The following is a 17,248-nucleotide window of genomic DNA, read 5'->3' as shown; positions in this document are numbered from 1 at the left end:
GGGGCGCCGCACGCCGCGCGCGCGCCGCGCCGCCGCCCGCTTGCCCTTGCAGCTCGCGCCCGACACGCTCTTGCCGGTCTTGCTCACGCACGACCGCGACTGCTTGTTGCGCCTGGAGACAACGCCAACCGTATGGTGTATAGACTACACGAATTATGTACTTACGGTATACTCTTTTTTTATCATTTTATTACAGCTATGAACTAATCGTTAATAGATACCTTTCTTTTATTGAGCCCGTCGTTACCGTATATAAATAAGTACAAAACTTTCGAAAGCCTTTAATAATGGCGTAAATTTGAAAGCGAAAAATTCCTATCTTCTCATTTTCTTTTTCTCTTTATATGTGCGAGGACAGCTTAAGAGTTCATTTACATTCAGTTTTTATCTTTTGCAACAAATAAATAAAAATGAGGAAAACTTTTAGGTGTAACTATGGGTTTATATAGGTCTTATGAAATTTAATGATAATTTCATGATAAAAATCTTCTAGAGCAATAATTTAGAATATTAGGTACTCAAAACAGGACGAAGGAGAAAATGTTGAACTCAACAAACACACCAAGCGATGGCATTTTTTTTTTATATAAAACATATTTAGTAGTTGCTAATGCTTATTTACCATTTAAATTCACAATAAAAAAGTCAAGTTGAAGAGAGAACATACTTCATAGACTAAATGTATGGGAAAGAGAAAGGAGAGGGGTAAACAACTGCATTACTACTACAATTGTATACCTTAGCGATCCTCTCTTCTGAGATCGTGAACTCTTTGGATATCGCGATGCGATCAATCGCGCCAGTCTATTTGGACACCTCTGACTTCTATTACCGTTTTGAGCAGCTGTAAAATTCAATAATATATTATCATGATAATATTTCCCTGGCCCACTTGGACAATATATATTTTATTCATTTAAATTTTCCTGGAACACATGCATAGCTTGAGAGTAATAACTGCATTTAAGAGTAAAAATCGTGCCAATACAGGGTGGTCCATAAAATACAAATATCATTAGTCGATAATAGAATTTTCAAGAAACAAGCTACACAATTTAACCTCCTTTTAGTGACAAGGGTAGAGCATCCACCGCAGTATAGTGGAAACCGGAAACATACTGCGCATGCGAGATAAAAATCCTTTGCTTTTTAGGACATATTACACGATTATCCTTTACATATAGAACAACATGTACCTCTCTTCGGCGGCAGCGGTAGCAGATCCACCATAATGTGATCAGTACTGGAGTCGGAGTCGTGAGCCCGCGGCGACCCTGAACTGGAGCCGTCCAGCGAGTCCGTCTCTTCAGCGAGACACTCCAGCTCGCGCTGGACGAGGGAGTCGAAGAACGCCATCATGCGCGGGTCTTCGCTGGTCGACTGTTGCGCGTAGTTGTGCGATATGTACTGCACGTGATAACAAATGTCACGATAGTCTATTTGTTTTGGTACATATGGTCTATATGTAATCAGATTGGATGTCAGCAAAGAAATAAAATTCATTATACTGTTAAATGTTTATTATGATAATAATGAGTGAAAAAGTAAAAGTATGCCTGTACAGATAATAATAATCTGTCTAAACATCAAAAACTTAAAGGCAACAAAATTAATTAAGCTTTCCAACCTAAACAATAAATTAACAGCAAATACTAACCTGACCGCTGTGATGAACAAGCGACACATAGTCTTCATGGCTGTATATTTCTCTGGGATTGTCCGAGCCTTGGGCTTCTTCAAGCAATGTGCCTTTCATTTTGGGATATTCAAGGGCAGACCATACCTACTCATAAAAAAATTTTAATCAAACAAAATTTCAATTCTATTTATAATAATAATAAATAATAAAAAAATATTTATTGACATAAAGTAAGTAGATCTTTTATACGACCCACTGACTACCGAACTAGTTAGGAACTGTGTTTCGATTGTCAGTGGCTTCTCCCTTAAAACAATGTTACATTACATTTTTAATAGGAATAAGGACTATTATACTAGCCTTTATAATTTTCTCGACACCCGAGGATGCAATTAGGCAGTAGTGGCTGTTGTATCGAACCTGATTAACGATAGATCTGTGTCCGTATAGAACAATATGCGGTGGCTCCACCACAGATTCTGCAAAGCATCTAATTTATTAACTTTAAATTTGAGAGCAATGAATCAATACTGTATGGTCATGACTAGAAAATCAGTGCAAAAAGGGGACAGATGCGGAATATTTTTTTTTGCCTATCAAATGCACTAAATTCATTTTAAATGCTCAATATAATTTTTATACTTTCAATCCGGCCCATGTTTATACCGTTCTTCTAATTATGTCCACATGACATGAAAAGAATCTGTTTATTACTACATGTAAGGGGTGTTTAAGAGCATGTTAAAGTATGTGAAGAATAAAAGAATATCAATATTGACTTACCAATTTCCCCACCCGTATCAGGGATCTTCCACATATACAAATTAAAATCATCAGAGCCGGACAGCACAAATTGATCATCTTTGCCGGCAAAGCAACAACTCTTCATAGTGCACGAGTTATAATAATCTTGGTGATAGAACTCTGCCACTGGTTCCGGAGATTGTATTGCGTATAGAACTGGAGCCATACGCCGCCGAAGCGCCAGTATGTGTGTACCAGCCTGGTTGAAACGTACGCTCATGCTGTTCTGGCAGGTACCATTATTGCCAACATATCGGAGTACAGGACTGGAAAAAGTTATAAGAAATTATCGACATTATTTCCTGCCTAATACAGATTCAGCATTCTCTATTTTTGATATCAATACGGCATTGGCCGAGTAAAGACTTAGAAACTTAATCTATATGAAAAAAATTACGCGACTTGAGTGGCGAAATCTTGCATAGATACCCACGGCCCCCGGATAAGGAGCTGTGGGTTCTATTATTATTCGTCCGACCCCGCCCACCTCTCATTAGTCAGGCAATAAAACAAACACTTCTATTTTTCTCTAAATGCATTTCAAAAAAGTATAAAATAAAAAACAACAATATGGCAAATGTGCATAGAATGAAAAGCATTACAGATAACAATCCAAGATCCCATCAAGATTTTTAATAGATTGTTAGACCAGAAGAGCCACAAGAAAATATATCACTTGAAAAATAGTAAGAATAACAAACTCACTGTTTTGGCGATCTCAAATCCCACAAAGCAACGCCGTCGCGTGCGTTAGCCGATACTAAGATTCCAACTTGTTGAGGATGGAACATTACTCCATGGAATGCTTTGCGACTTCGAGATATGACCAAGGACTCTGGAAGTGTCGAAATTCTCAATTTATCACTTTTATCTGGCATTTGGATATAAAAGCATTGCAACATATGTATATTACTAGATAAAACAAGAAAATTAAATTTATAGTTTTTATAATAAGAAATTAAAAAAAATAGAAAAAATTAATGGATGGTTGATAGGGTAGCTACGCAATCCCGTTCGTGAGCAAATTTATTCTATATTTTTTTTAAATTTCTCAAGAAAAAATTTGAAATAGGTAATTTACCATGTACAGACTGTCGGGTATCAAATAGCAACAAGCGCCCATCATTTCCCGCAGTGGATATCACCCTCTCATTAAATGGATCTATGCTCAGACTGCACACTGCTCTGTGATGCTTCAACTCTTCCATGGGGCATTTACATTCCAAATCATGTACAATCACCTTAAATAATACTGAGTGTATAATATCCACTATACAAAACTAGGATTTGAGGATGGGTTGTGCATTCATTTTTTAAAAATTCCTTCTGGTTTATGATGTTTAGCAGGATGAGTTATAAATCTTAATATATCTTATAGAAGATATGTTTTAACAACATTTTATAACTAGCTGTGCCATCCGCGGGCAAAAGCAAGCATTTCAATAGTTTATCTGTTAAGCTGCTTTATTAACTGTGTTATTGTAAAGTTTCATATGAATCTGTAAGGTAGATTTTTGTGTTTTGTGACTCGATTCCTTTATAAAGTGAAAGAGTAACAAACATACATCCATCCTCATAAACATTTCCATTTATAATATATCAAACTATGCCATGCAGTTTCACCGCTATCAACTCCATCCATGCAAATTCAAGTATTTTTGAAGCTTATGTCTTATTGAGGTACATGGAGTGCAAACAGTGTCCATAACATACAAACATACATACAAACATGCATTTATGATATTATTAAGATAGTTGGACTAATGATTAATACAAATACAACACTTACAACGTCATCATTTCCACCTGAATATATTTTTTGATTATCAGATGTGATGCCAAGACAGAATATATTAGATTGGTGAACTGCTTTCATTGCCTCCGGTTTTCCATAGTCTAGTATGGCCTGTCCAAATTGCCATAGCATCACACGCCTGTCATCTCCACCTATATTTTAACAAACTTAAAAGTAAAATAAATATGCTCAATCTATTTTTGAAGCCAATGTTTTTGTTTACAAAAAATAAAAACATTGTAAATTATTGAATTTTCCAACTATAATCTTATTTGAATCATTATTTTAGAGAAGAAATAGTTATTTTGAATGGATGTAGTATTATTATGATAATGAAATTGATGTTTTTTTTTCTTCTTCTTAAACACTATTTTATTTTATTTGTACATTTATTTTTTTCATTTGTACAAAATACATCTTTACATAAAGAAAATTACAACATACATATATTATTATAAGTACATTTACATGGAGGATCGTGAGATAAGTTAATATAAATAAAAAATATATAAAAAGGAAAACTGTATCACATAATAATTCATGAATTACTCAAGCACGAGTGTCTGGAAATATACATCAAAGAAGATTTAATATAAACTTTTATCCATTAATAATTTTGAAGACTTATACTGCTACTATTACTATATTCAAACCGATATCATTTTTACATGACATTATAGGAAATTGATATATATCCTGCTTAATAAATCAGGAGTGACAATATTTTGGCAATTGTGATGTCCTGCAATAATGATACCTCAATATTGAAAGTCAACTTTAAAATCCATTGTTCATACGTAAATTCGATGTGGTAGCATTTAACAACTGTATAGCCCTGTGGATTAGCCGAAGTTACAATAAAACAATGAGATTCACCACTATTGAGAACAACATACATGGCCTGGTATCTAAATATGATTTACACCAGTTTAAGATGTTTGCAGATATTCAAAATGATTCCAACTTCTGTGCCAGAAATGAATGCTTTGTCTTGTCAAATGCTTTTGAAATATCGGTTTATAAGAGATAATAAATACATATAAAAAATAATTTACTTTTCTTAATTTTCCATAAAGTAATATAAATATGTAATTCTAATAAATAATATAAATGATGTACTAATGAAACAGCAAAATAATAATTCATGTTTTTATTAAAGTACATTTTGAACTCGTAATTATTTACTTTTTATTTTATTAAAACCATTTCATTGATTTAACTGTTATTAAACCAACCTGGATTTCCCTTGTTTTATAAATAAGTCATGTATAGACATCTCAGTTTTGTGCATATATTTTATTAATATAAATAAATATTAATTTTTACCTGAAACTAACAACTCGCCATTGCTGGAAAATTCAATCGCATTAACACAACCAAAATGGCACACTAGATCTCGACGATACAGATTCTTCGCAGCGATTAGTCTTTTGTTAAACAATTGGGACTTAAGATCGGGCAAAAGACCGTATTCTCTTTTAGCAATATAAGGTAATGGACTAGCAATATTCGCCATGTTTAGAACGAAACCACCATTTTCCTTAGGACATAGACCTAAAGAACGCGACATTATTTCCAATTGCCATCCCCTTTGACAATCAGCTGTATTTTATTTTTAAAAACACAAAACGTTTCATTACACGTCAGGAATGTTTTCCTGATTGAAATATTATGCATTTAATTTTAATTGTGTAGGTATAGAAAATCATTAATCATTTTATAAATTAAATGAACGAATAATTTTTCGATAATGAATTCCTATAATATAATCATGATAAATAATGTATAATTACTAGGTACAATGTGTATTTATAATAAAAGTACTAACAAAAATCTTCTTAACACTTTTAATTAAAGACCATTTATATATTGTTTAAGTCAGGATTTATTTATGATATTTGTGTTTGTTCGTTTCAATAATTCCTACGTAGTATCCTACTAGTCCTACTAATATTATAAATCCGAAAGTTTGTAAGGATGTGTGTGTGTTTGTTTCTCTTTCACGCAAAAACTACTGAACCGATTGCAATGAAATTTGGTATGTAGACAGCTGGACAACTGAAATAACATATAGGCAACTTTTTATTTCGATATTCCTACGGGATACGGACTTACACGGGTGAAACCGCGGAGCGCAGCTAGTATTTTATAAGTTTACTTACACTGTGATGTATGTATTTGTATTTGTTTCGATTCGTATGCGACTTGGACATGTTTTTACTCCTTATATATCTTGTCAAAATTGGTAAATGAAAAAATTAATGTGTGAGCTTACTCTGTTTTGCTTGCTTTTTATATTCTTTATATCTTTAATTACTTGGGGTACCCTTTTCCAATTCTATCAATTTTCGTGGCTCAGGAATACGCTGCCCATATTTGAGGCGAAAGGGAAAAAGAAAGGATTGACGACTAGAAAGAAGGAAAAAAGGACTGGGAAGGGTGAGGAAAAGGTAACACAGCCCTCACTCACTGTACGAAACACAGTAGCATGCATTAAATGCGTTACACGCCAGTTTTCCAAAGCCCATTTCGTGGATTTAATATTTCATTTATTTGTTTTTTTAGTTTCCTTACCTCTTTAAAATTAACAAAGGCAAATAGTTCAGACTTATTGACATAAATATATTAAAAAGTACTATTTGTCAAATGTACATAATCATGTCAAAACTCAAATGTCAATTACACGTGCTAGTTGCTGCTTGCTTTTTGCTGATCTGTTGATTGTTAGACTTCCGATGTTGACTCAATACTAGCCCACATATTTTCTAATTAAGAAATATATATATATATATATATATATAATTATATAGAACACTCATAATTTAAATTAAAGGATTAGATATGGTTGTTGCTGAAAGTATGGCAAAATCAAAAGTAAATGTTTCAGGTGGGAAACTACAATTTTTTATTATATTCTCATTTATGTAAAGATATTTCCTTAACCCTAATGTTTATGGTTCAAAATTGTTGCAGTGGACACAGATTCTTCCAGTGGTAGAGAAGAATCTGACTCTGAATATGAAGCCGAATTATCAGACACAAAGGGTGAAAGTGCAGATGAAGAAGAAACTTCCAATAATGGCGTTTTAATTAAAAATGAGGGTTGGGCAGATTCCCTTGCTAAAATTCTAGGCTCAAAAAAGCCAAAGAACAAAAAAACACTAGTTTTATCAAGGGCTAAAAAACATTCAGATATTATCAAACAAGTAAAGGAGGAAAAACCAACATTTGAAGTTGTTGGAGAAAAGGCAGAGGACATTAAATCAGAGCTCAAACAAGAAAAATTGATCACTGAAGAACCTGTAGCAAAGAAAAGGGTAATTACATTTTTGTTTAAATGTCTATGTGTATAAATAATTCTTAATTTGTGTATAAATACAATTTATTTTTTTATAACAGAAACATGAAAAATCATCAGTAAGAATTAAACCAAATGTATTAGAAAAAGATAGGGAAAGATTATTAACAAAAATTGCTACCAAAGGTGTTGTGCAATTATTCAATGCAGTTAGAAATCAACAGAAATCTTTTGAAAAGGATCTAAGCAATGATGTGACAGAAACCAAAAAGGAAAAAATACTAAAGAAATTTGATAAGAGGACGTTCTTAGATACCCTAATGGGTCAAACAAAATCAGTTATTGTAGATGAAAATACAAAAACACTTAAGGATGAAGTTAAAGCGGAAGACACACCTAAATGGAATGCATTAAGGTAACAACTCGTTGATTAGAATTGGAATTAAATAAAAATAAATATTAAATAAAATAATAGCAAATATATTTTGTTAAACAAACACAAATAAGAATGAAATGTTATTGAAAATTTTAATAAACTATATGAAAAATATTTGCAATAATAAAAGTCCATTTTTTTATATTATACAAGCAGTATTCTTAAAATTATTTACCAAAAATTTAGGTTTTATTAATAATACTTTTATTTTTCTAGGGACGATTTCATGATGGGAGCAAAAATGAAAGATTGGGACAAAGAATCAGTGGATGAATAAAAAACTACCCTTAATGGACTTTTTATTATTAGTTATATACAAATCTTAGGACTACAAATATACTTAAAATATTTTAATACAAAACCCATGGAACAGAATGATTAAGTGATTTCAAGAAATTTTTTATATACATATAACATTGACATAATAATATGAATAAGTTATTGTCTAGATAATTAATATACCATTAGTTGTTTCTTCATATGGACTTATTATAATTGTTTTTTATCTTTATCAACATCCTACTTTATAAACATTTTATAAGCATCATTTCCAACTGGTTGGGTAATTTGTTTGGGTAGTGTAGAATATATTTTGACAGGCAAATTCCAAACCATTGTCTCTATTGGTACATTTAATGGCGCATTCCAATCTTTATCATCTGATGAAGGAAGTAGCTTTTCATGGGTTGTTACAAACTCAAAATGCAATCGCCAACTCAATGACACTGAAATAAATTGTATCATTATTAATATACATCTACACATTGTTAATTCAATCCTACCGTAATAATATGTGCCTTTAAATAGTCTTGTTACCCAATTTACAAGAATTCTTAATTAAAGAAAAGAAACAAGTCACATGGCATCCCACATTGGTATTATTTTAGTTAAGTTTTTAGGGAGATTAAATTATTTTTTAAAAACATACAATTTGCAATTGTATCAGTTGTTTAAAAGTTGCTGATGCAAGTATGAAAAGAGTTTACCTTCTTCAGTATCAAAAGCAGGTGTGATATGCAGAGGAATAGGCAGAATAAGCTGTGAATGAGTAAGGCCTAATGTGACCTCATGATATCTCGCCACAGTCATTGACCTGCTACTAGTATCCTTACTTGTATTATTTATGGGTGTTTTCTTTTTCATAACCTCTTCAGGTTGTAATGATACTGATACCTGTACAAATTATGTGAAATATGAATTTTATTATGTTAAAACTAGCTGTCCCGATAAACACAGTTTAATAACAACTGGGTATAAAAATTAGATGATAGCCAATTCTCAGACCTACCGGATACATACACAAAATTTAATGAGAATCGGTCAAGCCCTTTCGGAGGAATATGATAATTAACATTGTGACATGAGAATTTTATATATAAGAGATTATTCATAACACAAACCTGCATACATGTAACAGAGCCTACTGAAAAATCAAATGTCCCAACAATATCTTCACCAAGTTTATAAGCAGACTTAAATAAACAAAATCTTCCTATTTTACCTCTTGTGTTTGTTATCATGTATGAATTGGGGCTTCTCCTTGCTGTGAGGTTCTGAAAATAAAGGGCAAGATATTATAATTAATAATTCTGATTTTAAGCAATAAAATTAATAATAATATATATTACTTATATAATACATAATTTGTACATATTCAAGGTTCATAACATTAAGCCCTGGTATAATAAATTTTAATATCAGATTATTACTTTGATAAAATAAATCTAGTTTTTAAGCATTATTATACTACTCTTTGATCCTAGTCATCATTTACCAGGACCTAAGAAGAAAATATTATAGTAACAGATTGAGATTATTTTCTTTAAAATATTTCATAATCTAATAAAAATTTAAATGTGCACCTGCAGAACTTGCAAAGCCATGGTCAAGGGAGTCTCTACTTTTCTTTCTTCAGAAAATGGATTGGTGGGTTGTAATTCATCTGTTGTTTCATTCCCACACAGAGCAGCTAAATCCTGCATATTCATGATTGGACTTATGGGTAACACTCTGAAAGGTATTCTTGCCATCCTTATGTGTGATCCAACTTTTTGTGTTGCAATTGTAACTTTATATGAATACTTTACTAAGTTTCCTCTGTATGAAGGTGGTGCTTCAATCGGTAAAGATTCACGATACCAAACTGACAAATAAGAATTGAAAATTCACTTTACTGATATATAAAAAACAAAATTTCAACATTATAGTTATAGAAAATATGCATACATGTCTTGGTTTCTCCTAGTGGTATTGTTAAGTCACAAAACAAAATCTTTGGTTTTGTGTGAAATACAACATCTCCTATATCACATGATGTTACTTCTAAAGCAGTAGTTTTTTCAACAGATTGCGTTTTTTCATTAGTATTTTTGGATGTTGAGAAGAAACAATGTATTTGTGCAGATGCCCATGCTAGATTCTCTAAAATATCGCTGGAATGTAACAACATTAATTAAAAATACGGAATCGTTCATATATCAAATGTAAATATGTATTTATTTCACCTGTGGCTTTGTGAATCGCGGTGTTCAGGCTGAGTTTCGTGTGAAAATGTAATACAACACTCTAGAGCTTCACCAGCTAGGTATACGGTTCCTGTAGTAAGTCTTGCCGCTAATTCTATCATGATGATAAATTGTGCACGGATTTACATGTACATAAATAAATCGTGATTAAATTTTAAGTATTGTATACCTAGTTTAAACTGTACACATTCAAATGTACGTTTGGTAAGCATACATCATACAACACATTTTTGTATTATTATATTTCATAAAATTGTAAATGTTGTTCCAAAACTTAAGATATTTAATGAGGATTCCCGAAACCCAAATATTTTGAATTTTAAATAAGAAATAATGAAATGTCAAAGGTAATGATGTAGATGTCATCAGTCATCACTCATCATGATGTCACTAATGACAATACATCATTTACTACGCAAAGGTACCTAATACATAGTATATTACTTACTCTGTGTTACGTATCTAAATGTTTTGTGCCACAACCAAAGAGGCAGTGTTCCCAACTTAGGGGTTTTCCCCCCAAATTTAGGGGGTAAATTAGTGGAATGGGATTTTTTTTTTTTTAGGAGTTTTATATGTTTGTGGTCGCGGACGAATCTTAATCAACTCCCGTGGCCCCTTCACTTAAGTGGCTCGACGGAACACAGTGGGGTTTTGGTCGGTAGGAATCCGACATAACCCACGGCTTTATCTCCGGAGGCAGTGGGTATTAGGGCCGTGATTTCCCCACTTAAAAAAAAAAAAAAAATAATATTCTGAATATAATAGAACTATGCAATGCAATAATCAATTAAATTTATTTTTCACATTAATTCGTAATGGTGGATCTTGCACAACATTCACTCCATCTTCTAAAATGTTAAGTTTATTCAATGTTAACATGTATGATTTGAAATAATTATGACTCTTCAGAGGAAACTGACATAATTTTTAATGTATTAGTTAATTTATAAATAAAAAGCATTAACAAATATTACTGAATATTACTTATTATATTATATTGATTGAATATTATTTTTTAGGGGGATTTTCAAATAATTGACGCAGTTTTAGGGGGTTTTGACTTAGAGTTGGGGTTATATATTTCTGAGAGTTGGTAACACTGCAAAGAGGCCACGACTCAACAAATTTGAGTTACGCGTAGAACAAAGTAAGCACAAATATACAGCTGTTAAAGAATAATACATGGGTGAAGCTATTAACGAGGAGAATAAGTCGAAAACTAACTGTGCATATAACCAAGATATGTTTATTTAAGTCAGTTAAAATTGTTTTTCGAACTATCGGAGTACTGTATATTGTAAATGGTAATTATTTCATCAGTTTATGTCTGCGATAAACATTTTAATCCCATATTATAAATATATACTATATTTTTATTTATCGATACTTAGGAATTAATAAAAAATATTATCCATGTGATTCTAAGATTATCCGAAACAAATTAACATTTTTTTTTTAGTTAAGAGTCCCAATAGCCTTGTATCAAAAACAGAAAAAAAGATAATGTTGTTAAAATGTTACCATGTATTAATACAGTAAAATTATATAATTTTATACAGGCAACAAATATTTCCTAACGAAATTCTTGAATTTGAAATCTGAAATTAATGTCTAACTTCGAAGATTGGTTATTTGTGTTGTCAAATGAATTAATTTGAATTTTAAAAGCAATGTTGATATCAGATGGAATTAATCATGGAAAGCTGCAATCAATAATTGTTGGAGAATTAAAGAAAGCCGGATTAAAACATCGTTTAAAGAAGATAATCCTGAAAAATGTTAAAGTTAGTGGGCGGTTTTTCGTGACAAGTTTATATTTTGTTTCGAGTTATTTCTTTATGTATTGTGCTTTCAGGATCATAAAACTGTATTTGGAGCACCTTTGATGAAGGTGCCATCATGTAGTGTTATTTGTTGTGGGAGTACTCTGAGTATTCCAATTGTTGTGAGTGAAATGTCTTCTGTGCTGCGGGCTAATGCTCATGTTGAAGGTTTGTTTCGTAAAGCCGGCTCTCAAACACGTCAAAAAGATATTAAGGTAAGATTATATAAGAAAAATCCATGCATTGCATATTGTTTTATTTATGAAAATGTTTTAAATACTTTTTTAGCGCCTCTTGGATGCTGGAGGTTGCGTGTCTGAGGGCCACCACCCCATTGATGTAGCAAGTGTATTGAAGCTATATTTGCGTTGTTTGCCGGAACCTCTAATAAGTGCTGAAGTTCAAGACTTGTTATTAAGATGTAGAGTTACAGCTGGAAGTGATGGATTGAAATCAATTTTACACACATTATTGTTATTACCAGTGCTGCATGTGCACTTGTTGCATTATATTATGGAGGTATATAAAAAACTGCATTTAGTATTTTTCTATTCTACACTGAGTTTACTCTTTGTAATTCAGTCTTTACATAGCTGAATTTAGGAATGTATAATCTCATTATGTGGGTTAATATTTTATATTTAAAATTACAATTTTTTTTGACTACCAGATTCATTAAGATGCCTACCTAATTAAATTAAGTTTGGAGTAAAAAAATGTGATTACACATTTAGGAAGGTTTAATCATATTTTGTTACTCTAAACTTTAAGTAATTTAACAATTACTCATTCATCCTTTGTAAATAGCGCATTATTTTTCAACCATTTGGGATGATTTGGCATGAACATGAAATGCAAGTTTATAAGTTTTCAAATTATCTATAAGAAGTTAGTAATATAAATCAAATTTTTGTTAGAATAAAAAAATCTAAAACAATAAACTAATTATTATTTATCTACAGTTGCTCAGATATATTGCATCAAAGCATAAAGACAATTTAATGGATTCCTCAAATCTGGCAATAGTGTTAGCCCCCAGTATTATGCCCCTCCCTGCTGCTGCAACTGCACAAAGACTTGAGCATCATGTAGCTCTTGTTAAGGTTTGTCAAAATATATTTATAACTTCTATATTGTGATTATTAGGGCGGTATTGATGCATTATTTGATTGCACATTGGAGTTGAATAGCTTATAAATACTATGCCTAATATCATTCATCAGATTTTGAAGTTTAAAATAAATTAATGAAACTAATTACATTCTACTATAAAAATAAATCTTGTATCTTAAGTTAATAATATGTGACCAACTAGTAAAATTTTTGTCAATCCTTGAATTGAGTATTTGGTATTTGCGCAATATAATGTTATATTTACCCCTGATACTAATTATGATAGAGTAATAAAAAGTAGCATGTGTGTTTATCGATATAACTTTACAATTTTAGATCTTTATTGAAAACTCACAACACATTGGACTTCTCACTGAAGATCTCATGACACAATTAGATGACGACACAGATGTACACCAGTCAAGAAGAAAAAAAAGAAGAAGTGGTTCATTGAATCGTGAGTATATATTTTTCTTGATTGTTTGTAGTCAGAAATTAGTGAAATAGTAATAGCAAATTTGTATTACTATACTTTCAGGAATGTTAAATGGGCTGCGGAAAATGGTGTCTGGTAACGTGAATACGCCAGCTACAGTGCGGGAATACGATAAGACTCCGGTTTTAAGTAAATCCGCCGCCAAACGTAAATTTGATACAGCCGAGGGACTTTCTGTAAAAATAAAGTAAGTTTAACAATAGTATTTTTCTAATTAAAATGTATATAAGCATCCTGAACTTGCTTGCCATATTCAAATCTATTAAATAAAGGAATTTAATAATTTATGAAACTTACATATTCAATTAGTAAAAGTATAATGATATATGTTAAGGTCAATATTATGTTTGTCGTGTTTAACATGAAGTAACTCTATTTCAATTATTACTTTTTTTTCTAGGAAAGAAATTAAATCAGGCCTTCCTCAAAAAGAGTTATCATTCACTCCAATGAAAATGTACGTATTGGAATCGTTTTTAATAAAATCTATAATCGTAATTGTTACGATGGACATTTTTTTATTATAAACAATTTATTTTCAGGGGTGTTACAGAGCGAAAACGACTACGACTAAGCATGATAGATGTAAGGTGTTCACCTAATAGGAACTCCGATTTCGAATCACATAAAAACTCCGAAACTAGTCTAAGTAGTGAAGATATATTAACATCTTCAGAACATCTATTCAGTGCCCATGATACCATAGATCTTTCGTCAGAAAAACAATCTGAAAAGGATTACGTTCGAATATCGAAACAGGAGTATGAAGAAATAAAGAGTAGAGTATCTGCAATAGAGAATAGACTTTCGAGAGAATTCACTGATGTTATACCCAGAGTGCAACCATTGCAACAAGTTCAAAACGTATACGAACAAACCTTGGAGGAAGTGGCAATGTTAAATTGTCCAGGGTCAGAACATTTAGCTCGGCGCCTAAGTAAAGAACTTAAAATCAGACCGAAAGAAGAAGCGAAAATTATACGTTCACCCAGCGCCAGGAAAATCGGTTCCATAAGACGTCGATCTAAAGAGAACTTAACGAAAATAGTTCGCCATAAATCATGGAATGCATCCACACATCAAGCTAGTCAGATTATGGATAGATTTTATCCATATATTGGAGTATCACGTAGGGAACGGACAAGTACCGCAAAAACAAATAATGTTAATAATGATCAGTCTAGTGAATGGGATGGTTCCTTATCTGAAAATTCTATCCAAAATGCATCAGATTCGAGTCAAAAATATCATATGCGTAAAAGAATAAGCTTGGCGCCAGATTATGGTTCAGAAAGATTAACTACAAAAACTAGATGCATTTTACCACGAAGATCTTTAAATGTCACAATTAACAATAGTTCTGATAGCTCAGTAAATAACACATTTAGTTCCTGCGAGAAACCAAAAATTTCTAGACAAAATCAGTTGAATAAAGCATTTAAAGAAAGTCCTGTACAATCACAGCATAAATGGAGAAGTGCTGCAGCATTCTTCATGGATAAAACTGGAGAACTCGATAGTAACAGCCATTCTGGGAGACCGTCAGTTAATAAATTGCGGAAACAAAACGCTGGTGCAGTTTTAGCAAAAGCAAAACTTTTCGAAACAAGTTCCGAAAAGTCTTCCGAGAGAAGTGAAAAAATGCAAAATCCAGCTTTCGCCAGAAAACCAAGAGCTCAATATCAAGTGAAGAGTCAGAAAAATATTAATTCAATGGCGCCAACTAAATCAGAGAGCGTCAATAACCTGCAGTCTAGAATGGTGTTTGACAATAATAAGAATAAAGAGGCAATCCCTAATCTTCATCAAAGGCCATACAATACCTATAACCCTAAAGAAGTATTAATTTCGAGATCTAATAGAAAGACGACGCCGCCAGTCAAAAGGGTAGTGTCGCCACAATCCAATGGTATTAAAACTCCAAATTTACCAGCCTTAAAAAAGCCTCTGTGTACACCGCGGAGTCTTCGAACACCTTCAACATATGGCGAACAGAAAAAATATAATACGCCAATAAAAGCTGTTCATACATCACCTAAAAGACGATCTCCTAGACAGAAACTTCATCGACCAGTTAATCAGAATTTATAATATCTATTAAGTTTCTGTGTTTAACAAATAAATGAAGTCAAATTACGCTGTAATTAATAGAAATTTATTAATCATTTGTATATAAGGCTAATTATTATTATTAAAAATGAAAACATGATTACTCATTTATTTATTACTTACCTCACTTTTTCCCCTTACTCTTCTACAAAAGATTCAGTGTTTGGCACAGGCAGTTGCAAAAATGTATTGTCTAGGTGAAACAGGTCGATTCATAAAATAACACACCTTCAATTATTATATTCGCTATTCAGAGATTTCTATTTGGTCAATTTTAGGTACGGTACCTATGCAGACCAAATGGTGCCAGGGACTTCGTAAGCGTTCATTATGATATATTCTAACTGTAAGTATATAAATGGCAGTTAAAGCCAAATAAGGTAATCTATACTAATATTATAAAGCTGAAGAGTTTGATTGTTTGTTTGAACGCACTAATCTCAGGAACTACTGGTCCGATTTGAAAATTTTTCCAGTGTTACATAGACCCTTTATTGAGGAAGGCTATAGACTATATAATATGTACCGCGGGAGTTTCCAAATAAAATCAACTAAAATTGATCATCAGACTGGAATAGACTAGACCTATAGGATGGAGGATTTTTTGTAGTTCTGCATCAGGGCTTCCAATAAACAGAATTAATTTTAGCCTATACTCTATATGATAGCTATACAATATCAAATAGCTTCATTCAATTCAGTAGTTCAGGAGTAGAATGTGTACAAACATGTTAAACTTTTCCTGAATAATTTTTTCTTAAATTATCAAATTCCTTTTTTAAACCGACTTCAAAAACGGTGGGGGGTCTATTCTTTTTTGTTTGTTACCTCAACCAGAGGCGGATTTACAAATTTTCAGGGTATAGGCTGAATAGTTTTTGTGGCCCTTGCCTCAACAATTGTCATTTCATACATTATTTTTACAATGTAACAATTTCGTTGAAATTGCATATAAAATAATTTAAAATTTCGGTATATTTTTGAGCTAATCGAAGCTCAATGATGTATGGGCGGGGTTATGTATGCTATTTACACAATAATGAACATTTGGTAAAAAATCTTGATTTCTATGTGAAAAAAAAAAAAATTCCTTCCCCAAATTTGCCACCCCCAAAATCTGCCGCCCTAGGCTCGAGCCTACTCAGCCTGCTGGTAAATCCGCCACTGACCTCAACTTTTTACTAGATGAAACGATTTCGACGATTCT

General features: G+C 32.1%; 4 protein-coding genes across 5 annotated transcripts in view; 2 read left to right on the top strand and 2 right to left on the bottom strand.

The window, feature by feature from the left end:
* LOC119828665 (DDB1- and CUL4-associated factor 5) overlaps window positions 1-5,821 on the bottom strand; it is an 8,652-nt gene extending 2,831 nt beyond the window's left edge. Inside the window, 10 exon segments of the mRNA XM_038350900.1 lie at window positions 1-112; window positions 739-844; window positions 1,197-1,407; window positions 1,658-1,783; window positions 2,000-2,118; window positions 2,423-2,709; window positions 3,149-3,278; window positions 3,525-3,684; window positions 4,233-4,390; window positions 5,565-5,821. The exon segment at window positions 1-112 is cut by the window's left edge and continues 4 nt beyond it. Of these exon segments, the coding sequence (XP_038206828.1) occupies window positions 1-112; window positions 739-844; window positions 1,197-1,407; window positions 1,658-1,783; window positions 2,000-2,118; window positions 2,423-2,709; window positions 3,149-3,278; window positions 3,525-3,684; window positions 4,233-4,390; window positions 5,565-5,754 (1,599 nt within the window). The 5' untranslated portion in view covers window positions 5,755-5,821.
* A 1,205-nt stretch (window positions 5,822-7,026) lies between these two features.
* LOC119828584 (RRP15-like protein) lies at window positions 7,027-8,263 on the top strand. The gene is made up of 4 exons (XM_038350789.1): window positions 7,027-7,125; window positions 7,212-7,555; window positions 7,638-7,951; window positions 8,189-8,263. Exons 1-4 carry the CDS (start codon window positions 7,080-7,082, stop codon window positions 8,247-8,249), a joined length of 765 nt encoding a protein of 254 aa, XP_038206717.1. The 5' UTR covers window positions 7,027-7,079; the 3' UTR covers window positions 8,250-8,263.
* Window positions 8,264-8,265: 2 nt separating this feature from the next.
* Window positions 8,266-10,931, bottom strand: LOC119828583 (RAB6A-GEF complex partner protein 2). Its single transcript, XM_038350788.1, has 6 exons — window positions 10,477-10,931; window positions 10,199-10,404; window positions 9,835-10,115; window positions 9,373-9,525; window positions 8,959-9,145; window positions 8,266-8,697 (listed from the first exon to the last, which is right to left on the bottom strand). Exons 1-6 carry the CDS (start codon window positions 10,596-10,598, stop codon window positions 8,492-8,494), a joined length of 1,155 nt encoding a protein of 384 aa, XP_038206716.1. The 5' UTR covers window positions 10,599-10,931; the 3' UTR covers window positions 8,266-8,491.
* A 729-nt stretch (window positions 10,932-11,660) lies between these two features.
* On the top strand, window positions 11,661-16,062 carry LOC119828792 (unconventional myosin-IXAb-like). Of its 2 annotated transcripts, none has more exons than XM_038351050.1 (8): window positions 11,661-11,804; window positions 12,356-12,538; window positions 12,612-12,842; window positions 13,286-13,426; window positions 13,773-13,893; window positions 13,975-14,119; window positions 14,333-14,389; window positions 14,475-16,062. In XM_038351050.1, the coding sequence occupies exons 1-8, from the start codon at window positions 11,802-11,804 to the stop codon at window positions 16,021-16,023; spliced, it is 2,430 nt and encodes an 809-aa protein (XP_038206978.1). In that variant the 5' UTR covers window positions 11,661-11,801; the 3' UTR covers window positions 16,024-16,062. The 2 variants fall into 2 exon arrangements, with proteins under 2 accessions (XP_038206978.1, XP_038206976.1); XM_038351048.1 differs by lacking the exon at window positions 11,661-11,804 and adding an exon at window positions 12,083-12,284.
* Window positions 16,063-17,248: the final 1,186 nt, after the last annotated feature.

This window comes from Zerene cesonia, chromosome 8, assembly GCF_012273895.1.
Source record: "Zerene cesonia ecotype Mississippi chromosome 8, Zerene_cesonia_1.1, whole genome shotgun sequence".
Lineage (NCBI taxonomy): Eukaryota > Metazoa > Arthropoda > Insecta > Lepidoptera > Pieridae > Zerene > Zerene cesonia.
The sequence above is the reverse complement of the archived record's forward strand: the minus strand, read 5'-3'. Positions and strand labels throughout refer to the sequence as shown.

What these genes read in the sequence shown, in the direction of transcription:
- LOC119828584 (XM_038350789.1), top strand. Translation starts at nt 7,080, where the DNA reads ATGGTTGTTGCTGAAAGTATGGCAAAATCAAAAGTAAATGTTTCAG. An exon ending in ATCAAAAGTAAATGTTTCAG is followed by an intron (nt 7,126 to 7,211) that starts GTGGGAAACTAC and finishes AAATTGTTGCAG; the next exon opens with TGGACACAGATTCTTCCAGT. An exon ending in CCTAAATGGAATGCATTAAG is followed by an intron (nt 7,952 to 8,188) that starts GTAACAACTCGT and finishes TTATTTTTCTAG; the next exon opens with GGACGATTTCATGATGGGAG.
- LOC119828583 (XM_038350788.1), bottom strand. Translation starts at nt 10,598, where the DNA reads ATGATAGAATTAGCGGCAAGACTTACTACAGGAACCGTATACCTAGCT. An exon ending in ACTAGGAGAAACCAAGACAT is followed by an intron (nt 10,116 to 10,198) that starts GTATGCATATTT and finishes CTTATTTGTCAG; the next exon opens with TTTGGTATCGTGAATCTTTA. An exon ending in TGCTTTTGATACTGAAGAAG is followed by an intron (nt 8,698 to 8,958) that starts GTAAACTCTTTT and finishes AATTTATTTCAG; the next exon opens with TGTCATTGAGTTGGCGATTG.
- LOC119828792 (XM_038351048.1), top strand. Translation starts at nt 12,171, where the DNA reads ATGTTGATATCAGATGGAATTAATCATGGAAAGCTGCAATCAATAATT. An exon ending in TGTTGCATTATATTATGGAG is followed by an intron (nt 12,843 to 13,285) that starts GTATATAAAAAA and finishes ATTTATCTACAG; the next exon opens with TTGCTCAGATATATTGCATC. An exon ending in GGACTTTCTGTAAAAATAAA is followed by an intron (nt 14,120 to 14,332) that starts GTAAGTTTAACA and finishes TTTTTTTTCTAG; the next exon opens with GAAAGAAATTAAATCAGGCC.